The sequence below is a fragment of the Strongylocentrotus purpuratus genome, unplaced genomic scaffold (assembly GCF_000002235.5).
Source record: "Strongylocentrotus purpuratus isolate Spur 01 unplaced genomic scaffold, Spur_5.0 spur5_scaffold_5, whole genome shotgun sequence".
Lineage (NCBI taxonomy): Eukaryota > Metazoa > Echinodermata > Echinoidea > Camarodonta > Strongylocentrotidae > Strongylocentrotus > Strongylocentrotus purpuratus.
The window spans coordinates 14561140-14570541 of NW_022145611.1; the positions used below are offsets into that span (position 1 = coordinate 14561140).

Genomic DNA, 9402 nt, shown 5'->3' on the forward strand with positions numbered 1-9402 from the left:
TTGGTTGTGTAGTTATTGAGGTGATTTAAGGCAATGGAATTGTATAACACCAAACAGATTTCAGGCAAGTGATTACAATTCAGAGCATGTAAGGTGTTATACAATATATTCATGTATATGATGCAACTATGAATTACTGCCAAGACAGTACAAGTTTTAGAATTTGAACAACTTTGAGACTTGCAAGAGTTTTTAATTTCGTATGAAAAATATATTTTGGTTTTATACTTTTTCGTTAAAAAGAGTATTTTTTATTGATTTTGACATATTTGTCAGAATTTCAGTACTTTATATGATAATGGTTATCATGCATTATACTCAGCGAAAATATGAACTTAAATGTACTCAGAAAAATATTTTATGATGAAGATATATAACTTGCCATGCATAAAAAAAAATAAAGTATTAAATAGTAGGTGAACACAAAGCTGCTTGTATTGTGATGATAATTGTTACACAAAGAAGCCTACGAATCATGAGAACTATGAAGTCTAAAAGATATGACCCTATTATTATGCCTGATGTTGTTTATGATGCAAAATTTAATATGCTAGCTATTAACTTGCATATTGCAGTCAATCATGAAACGGCAAGATCAAGTTATCAAGATTTTGCCTGAATAATTTCAAATTAATTGTTTTAATTTGTGACTTCTTTATCTATATTTAATGAACAAGGACACATGGCAAACTATTTTTATTTGCAAAAATGTACATGTTTATCAGTGAGAAAAGGATTCTTTAATATAACGGAGCCGTGTTAGCCACACATGGCTTATTCAAATTTGAAATATTAAGAACTCATTGTTCATGTTGAATTATTAGTGGATGATTCTAAATGGTACAATTATTTTGTATATTGTAAACTGTTCCTTATCCTGTCCTTCTTAGCAAATGCCAATAAAAAGGGGTAGAAAAAGATTTGTCCTCTTGAGGCAACATTCCCAATTCTGTTTATATTCTTAATTTTATCCTGTATTTTATTTCATAATACATAAGATAATGTCTTGTTATGTGGACTTTTAAATTCTGTATGTTTAATAATACAACCAAGTTGTGTATAAAATTAAATTTATAGATTTTGCCATTTCTAGGCTATATATCAGTAGTTTAATATATGATATAGATTTTACTTGTTTACGTAAGTTGAAGTGTTTAGTTATAGAACTAGAAGAAAAAATATATAAAGAACATGATATTAGCATGATTTGTAATGTTAAGAGGTTTTCTCTCTGTCTGTTAATTAATGTACCGTCCATGTTTTGCTCCTGAATACCATGACAATGCTTGATAAAGATAAGTAAATACTTCTGTTCTTTTGTCATTCTCCTAACACTGATTAAACAAATATCATTGGATTATTTTCCTTGAAAAGATTTTATTTTAAGTTTTAATCTTAATGACAAGGTCAAAGGCCCTGGAATAATTGAAGTATATAAGGTGACATACCGGTACATGTAGTTAAATTATCATTCAAATGCAGGTATAGAAGTGAAATTGTTCATCTAATTTCATAAATATCTTACATACATGTCATGCATATGGACTCTGACATGACATTCATACTTAAGACTAATGAAAGGAAATATTTCAAAATTCACAATTGTATTCAAGAAGTTAAAAGTGTTTTTGTGGTTTACGTTTGCTTAGATGTATATCCAAGATATATGTATAAAGTGTGCCTTATTACCTATAAGTTCCATCAAAGCGTTTTGTAATTTAGCAGCATATATATCAAATAAATAGAAAGAGTAAATTAGCATGAAGCAATTGATACAATTATAGATTATGATTGCCAGTTATAGATTTTTATTCATCTTTTCAAAGTTTTGAGATTCTTTATCATGAATATATGATGATTCCAGATACATGTACATGTAAACGATATCAGCATGCAATCATATACAAATTTTATTTTGATGAATAATGTATTCTGTTCATATCATTTTCTCTCTATGACGACATGTTCTAGTGTTAAGAATATGGAGATGGCATATGTTTGCTGCACTATCATATGTAGCAAATTAATATCAAAATAAATGATAATGAAATAAAGTGAGACAATTTTATACGTCGTATCAATGTTTAATTTGTTTTTAACTTTGGGTGCAGTCGTATCCATGTATTAAACAACATCTTTGTTTGAGACTATAGATTTCCAGTCAATAGTATTGGGCATTAATTTGATTGCAGCAATTCAAGTTATTTCACTTTACTAAAATGTTAAAAAGACAATAATTCTATGTAATAAATCTATATACAGAACATATAATGGACATTGCTGATAAGAAAACAATTTGTGACAAAATAGAAGTATCACACATATATAATTCCTCAGATGAAAATTATTAACATTAGTTCTACATGTAGGCCTGATAATGTGTTGATCAGAATAGTAATATTTATCTTCCCTTAATTCTCGATCAAAAACCCTCTTTCCTATTATTATTGTTATTCTCCTTTGATATTGATATTTCTTCATGTCTCTTTAAAACCCCCTCTTTTTCTCCTGTTTCTTTATTTGCCTTTTTTCTCCTCTTGGTTTTCTACATGGCAAGAACAATAAAAGCCTTTCTTCTAAAAGAAGGGGGAAAAGAGTTTTAATTCTGAGTGCGGCTATGGATATCTTGATTTATATAATAACACTTACATTTACTAAAATAAAACAACATAATAACCGGATTCTTCTTTTTCAGGTTCATCTACAAATTTTTAGTGGAAAAGTTAAATGATGAATTTAAAAGAACGACATTTTTACATCTTTCGGATGGTGACATTAAAGGTCGGTCCCCAGACGTAAATCATCATATCTGATTGATAAACGTCTGTCAAAAAAAAAAAACACAATTAAACACACACGATCGAGGCCGAGGTCAATGTCAACTACGTCATCGAATTATCGAATTAGGGTATTTCCCAGGCGTCACCTGGATTTACCATTTTTTGTAAGGGGGTTATATTATTATTACGCAATCAAGACACATCAATTACGATAAATTCTTTCATAGCATCTAATTTCTAAAATATAAAACTATTCAGTTAATACAGTGCTTTGTTATAACTATCGATACTAGCATATTTCTATTAACAAAAATATTAATTAATTCAGGCAGCACACCTATTACTTGAATGAAACTGTCCGAGTTAATTTAACCATAGACGTAATACAAATGATTTAACCCCTGCAAGGTACTAGGGTATCAGCATGGTACCACGCGAGCGCTAACTCTTTCCGCCATACTAATGTGCAGAGTGCGGCGACAGCTCATACACGATCGAACACACCGGTCTTTTTGTGAACATAAATCATGTTCAACAGCCTACGAAGAGCTGCATTTGTCACTTGCTCTAGGAGTTTTTCATCAGGTTCAACGAGAAACATGCCCATCAAGGTATGTAGATTTAGATTTAACTTGTCGTCGAATGTTTTTCGTGACAGAGTCAGAGCTTGCTTTCTGTTTCTGTTGCCATTGTGTTGGTTTTTAAATTTGAGGACCATCTTGGGAATTTATTTTAAAAAAATCTTGTGTTTATACATTTTTTGTATCACTGTGAGTGTGGCAATGTGTGGGACGTACAGTGTAGGCCTTCCTGTCAGTTAACAGTTAACTGTTACAACGTACAAGTACTTAAATTAGGCCTCTAGATAGGATTATACCAGCCTAATCTGATAATCCTATCTAAATCTAAAAGGTAAACCAATCTGTCTCACTTCATCATGATCATTGTGTAATTGTTTGGCTGGTTAATACAGGAACATAACACTGTACAGTTAAGTTTCTTATTCAATAATTATTGTAAACCTTATCCTTATCCTGCTGAAAGTCTAAAACTATTTAATAGGGTTGTATACTTTTTTGTTTTTCTGCTCATCATTAGAATGCCAATCCTGGTTCATGCTGAAACTACTTTTGTATAGGCTCTACTCTTCTCCTGTTAAATAATCTGATTTCTCCAATCTCAATCGAATTCTTAACACTGCATAAGTACCGGTATTATGGGGGACCTTGAGCTATATGCCCTTTATATAATGTTTTCAAGGGAGTTGCCTTGTGGACAAAAATTATGACCAACAAATTATCAATAATCCATAATCTCAGGTAATTTTCTATGCCCATTTGAATTTGTTTGGACAAAATGAAAGGGTCCCTAAGCAAGCTAACACTACAGTTTGATAGAGCTACCCTCCTGTCACAGACGTCGGGCAGGTAGATCTATCAAACTAATGTAATTATTGAACACAAATCTTGATTTATAGTTGACTTTAAGGACAACTAAACTTGATGATATAATGCAATACAATCCAACAGTATGACAAGTATACACCTGACGGTGGCCTGTACTGCAACTGAAGAAGAAGAAGAAGAATTCAGTTCAGATTTGAAGGTGCAATGTTGGGTATTGTAAGTTTTTGTAGTGCAACTTTTGTGTCAAGTGATCCTTTCATTTAGAAGTTATAAAGATGTAAAAACTGCATTGCTTTATCAAAAGTAGCCAAACAATATTGAAAGGATTGTGTAAAACACACCCATTGAACATTTTCACCTAGGTATGTAGAGGACATAATAGTTAACAGAGGATCATGCAAAATATTTAAACACGAGAATGGTTACAGAATTTCAGCATAGAAATAACAATTGCTTGCATACCTGGCAAGCTCCTCGCATATATAGTTAAACAGGTGACATTGCTCAATGGTTGTGTTGAAAAAATCCTAACAATTTCTTTTGGCTGGGGTGAATAATTTGGCACAGGCTTCTGGCTTTTTAATATAGGCCCGTTTTGTAAGGTAACCAAATTCATACTTCAGTGCCTCAATAATGTATTTCAATAGAATGCAAATTGCATATATTAAGTGTTCGTTAGGTAGGGCAAGTCATAGTTGTTTGTCCTACCCAAAGCCAACTAATGTATGCAATTTGAATCTTGACCATTTGTAACAGGTGAATGAAATAATTTGTATTGAGGCGCTTCACAAAGGCACATGCATAAATTTGATTACATTACAAAAATGGCCTATTGTGTGAAGTTGGAAGGAATTTACAGTACAGGAAGCCGCGAATGCTGAAGAAATCAAACAGCAAACAGAAATATTGGTATTATTATGCGTCAAGAACCAATGATGATGGAGGTGAAATATCCAATCAGAGAAGAAAGAAATGTGACTGTGTTTCCATTGTTTTAAACTTTCAGGCCGGGGACCCCGTACCGAGCGTAGAGGTGTGTGAGAGTACGCCGGGAGATAAAGTGAATGTTGCAGAGCTCTTCAAGGGAAAGACTGGGGTGCTGTTTGCTGTGCCGGGGGCTTTCACACCAGGATGTTCCAAGGTGAGACGATAAGGTTGTATACCCCGTTCACACTGCTGAACCGATGCGGATCGATCCCAAACTGCTCGATAATCGAGGTCTACTCTGGGTCATATTGATTTACTGTCTGTGTTATTGGCCCCTTCGGTGGTCTCCAGTCAGTTCCAGGATTTGTTAGGGAATAATATTTTTAACATATTCCTATTAAAGCCCCACTGTACTTCTTTAAGCCTCTTGCGCCCTCTATATAGCAAACGATGCCTTATTCGTGCCTGTTATGCCTGTTAGTCCCCCATGATCCCCTTTTTCTTTTGTTAATTAAGAGCTGATTTGATGAGATAACCACCTGTCAGTGACCTTGCAGGGAGGTCTAATCCCCCCCCCCCCCAGGCCAAACTAGTGCAGACGAGCTTTAAAGGTCTTTCATAGGAATCACCGGACACATTTTGTCATTTATGGGGCTTATCAGAGATCAGTACAAAGCCTTTTTTGGGACTACTCCAGGGCAGGTACATGTACATCTGCAAATCTCAATAACTGATGGTCCTTTTCTTCACATTTTTTTTTTTTTAATTGTGACGAATCTTAACATCAGTCACCAAATTTGAACATCCAACAGCTGTCATTTTCCTTGTCAGCAAATGGGATACTACTCCCCATTTCCAATGGTCTGATGACGGCCCTGCTCTGCTCAGGGAGAGTTTGGCATGCATCAACTCCTGATAAATTTAATGTTCAGTGTCAGTTTTGTCGCTGTGACTGGGATATAGGCTTGGCCTGATAATTTACTAAGGCCTATACAGATAAAACAGAATGTCCAAATATTTTAAGTTGAATTTAAAGTCTAGTTTTTCAAAGGAGCTTTGCAAATCTAAATTATTGTGTTATTCTTGACTTAGTGCAAGCTTTAACTCAGCTTGCTTTAACATATTTCAGGACAATATATACCAATATCTGCTGAAGATATCTGTATTTATGACACTTGCATCAACAAGTTCAGAAACTTTGACTTTGGTAGAACCCTGAGAAAATTTTTGCATTATGAAAGGATTTTCCTTATGCAAACTCTTTAGGAATGGGTTGACTGCAAAAGAACCCCCCAAATTTCTCATGTAGTTTTATGACTTAAGAATAGAAAATGTGATAGCATTAGTTAAAGCTTATCTGCGTAATTTACAGGAGGGATTACACCGGCCTGCAAGGTCACTGGACAGGTGGTTATCTCATCAACTCAGCTCTCAGTTAACATAAGAAAAAGAGGATCATGGGGGACCAATGGTCACCGATTAGGCATTGTTTGTAATATAGAGGGCGCAAGTAGCTACCAGTAGTGCAGTGGGCCTTTAAGTTGCAGCCATAGGAACTGCTTTATAAATGTCTTGCACTATGGAGCTGTATTATCTTTTAGTGCACACGACATGCTTTTTATTGTGTACCGTTATGCAAACTTGAATATTTCCACTGGTACAATTATGGTAAAAGCTACATGCATGTAAAGGAACCTATGCTACTTCATGCAAGGTGTACCATCACTTTTCAAGAGATTAACAAATGCTGGTAGCAGAAGGTCTTTGAGGGACTGGTTTTACCATACTCATGTAAGGTTTTAATTTCACTGATCAAAGTGGTTACTTGATTATTTCACACTGTACATTTAGTTTTCCACTCCGATATGCTTTAGCGCACTCCTGACCTACATTCATTCTCTCCTGTCTGCTAGCTCTTGGCTTCTATTGTTCTGTCCCTATTCATTCATCCTCATGCACATTACCTGCTATAGCACCACACACATACACACTCTTCCTTATCTCTTAGCTATTCAACCCAGCACACATGGCACATGGCACTCTATCTTTTACAAGCTTTTCTATTGGTTACCTATTTATTGTCCAATCTTGTGATTGGTTATTATTGTTTGATGGACTGGATGTCAGCCATCTTGGCAGCCATTTTGTGGTTGGAATAAAATCTAATAGTGCAGCTCAAGTCCTCAACCATGTGAGACCACTTTTGTTTTGTGTGGGACTTTACAACTGGTGCCAGCAGTGGTTTTTCTGCACTAAACTGTAATTGCAGCCTTCCTTCATATGTAGAAATTCTTGCAGTGTTTTTAGTGGTGAGTTGCAAAGTGAAATTCTCCCTCCATCTGTATATGAATGTGAATGTTTGAGAGCATGATATCACCCTTCTTCTCACTGATTGACCTCCCTTCATTTTAAGCTGAGGCAGCTAGTGTTTGTGTGTATTCAACCTCCTTCATTAATTACTGAGGTTTCATCTTGACTTTTTGAGCCTTGATTTCTTCCTACATCAGTAATTCCTACATTCATCCTGCATCAGTAAGTGAGATTTCCTTTACCCTTCTTCATACTGGAGCTGTATTTTGGTGAATATTCCTGCATTCATCCTTCATCGGTGACTGAGGTTTTTTTTCTTCACCCTTCATACAGTTCTGTATTTTTCAAGCAACTTATCACATTCAGTCTGCATGTATACCGTAGTCTGCCTTTGGCTGCCGTACATTACAGCATTCTGCCATATCAACCTGCATATTCTACATAGTGTTGGCGTAGCAACATAATCAGTTGCAGAATACACCCTCCTTCCATCATAGCCGCTCGCCACAGATATTTCAACTGTTGAGTTTGCATTTTCTTCATCTGCACTCAGAGTGACCCCCCCCCCCCCTCCTTCACATTGACTCATTCAGTAAGTTTTACTGGGTTGATATCTTGTTGATGATCATATCTGTTGAGTCGATTGCTTATAACTCCTACAGTATGGCATCTTATCGCATGGAATTGCCAGAAGTGTTTACGGGAGAGAACGGCACAGACTTCCGTCAATGGATACGTCGATTTGAAGTTGCTGCACAGGCGTTTTCGGACACTTCTATCAACTTAACCACCCTCCTTCCTGCAAGACTAGCAGGATCAGCCTTCATCGTGTGGGAGAGCTTGTCTGCTTCGGACAAGAAAGATTTCAAGAAGATGAAAGAGAAACTCTCTCAGGTTTTCGGCCAGACACAGTTTATTGACACATTCAAGTCTTGTATTACTGCCCGAACTCGCCAACCAGGTGAGCCTTTAGAAGTGTTTGCATCAGCCATTGCTTCCTTAGTAGAAGAGGCTTTCCCATCTTATGATGACAATGCAAAAGGTGGTGAGAGATTTCGACGATTTGTTGCCGGGGTAGACAAACCGCTTCAAGTTAAGATTCACGAGCTCGGAGGCTTTGATTTTGACGAGGCCTTGAAGATCGCACTTCGTGTAGAAAGAGCACACCAAGCACACGATTTTGGTATAGTAGCAGCTGTAGATGATCGGGTCCAGGACAAGACGCCTGCAGAATCATCAGTCTTACGACTACTACTGCCAAGACTCAACGAGTTAGAAAAGAAGCTGGATAGGATGTCCTTAAAGTTAGAGACAGTTGAAAGGCCTAGCAGATCTCAGCAACGTGGTGGCAGCCCATCAGGACGCTCCCATGAGGGAAGACACATGGAACGTCGTGGGTCTCCGTCACCAAGCCGTGACTACCGAAGACACAGGTCGCCAGAATATGCAACACAGAGATCTCCAGAATATGCAAGACACCGATCTCCAGAATATTCAAGACACAGATCTCCGGAATATGCAAGACGGAGATCTCCAGAATATGCAGGACGCAGATCTCCTGAATATGCAAGACGCATATCTCCAAGCCCTAATCGGAGCTACGCATATCAATCTAGGACTTCACCCTCTAGACGGCCCTATGAATCGTCTAGCAGCCGAAATCAGCAGCATCCTTCCACTGCAGGTTATCAAGTTGACTCCCATAGACAGGCTCCCTATCGTCAAGTTCGATTTGAAGACCAGCAGCAGGGAAACTTCTGGTAGTTGAGGAAGAGGGCCATTCATCAACTACACAAACCAAGGTCCCAATACGAATAGCACCTATTTCGCCAAAGAAATCACCCTACATCCCTATCGTTATCGACAATGTCTATGTATTGGCACTCGTAGATAGTGGATCATTCATATCTCTGTTGAGTGCCAAGTTTTTGTCATCCATTCCAGCATCGCAAAGGAGCCCGTTGGAAAAGTTGACATCC

At 36.8% G+C, this 9402-nt stretch overlaps 1 protein-coding gene across 1 annotated transcript; it reads left to right on the top strand.

Moving 5' to 3' along the window:
- The first annotated feature begins 3209 nt into the window (after nucleotides 1-3209).
- LOC115919098 (peroxiredoxin-5, mitochondrial-like) lies at nucleotides 3210-5354 on the top strand. Its single transcript, XM_030999656.1, has 2 exons — nucleotides 3210-3391; nucleotides 5193-5354. The coding sequence occupies exons 1-2, from the start codon at nucleotides 3308-3310 to the stop codon at nucleotides 5337-5339; spliced, it is 231 nt and encodes a 76-aa protein (XP_030855516.1). The 5' UTR covers nucleotides 3210-3307; the 3' UTR covers nucleotides 5340-5354.
- Nucleotides 5355-9402: the final 4048 nt, after the last annotated feature.

Bases quoted from the DNA above. Each gene is read 5' to 3' on its own strand.
- LOC115919098 (XM_030999656.1), top strand. From the start codon at position 3,308: ATGTTCAACAGCCTACGAAGAGCTGCATTTGTCACTTGCTCTAGGAGT. The intron at 3,392-5,192 runs GTATGTAGATTT...TTAAACTTTCAG, and splicing joins CGAGAAACATGCCCATCAAG to GCCGGGGACCCCGTACCGAG.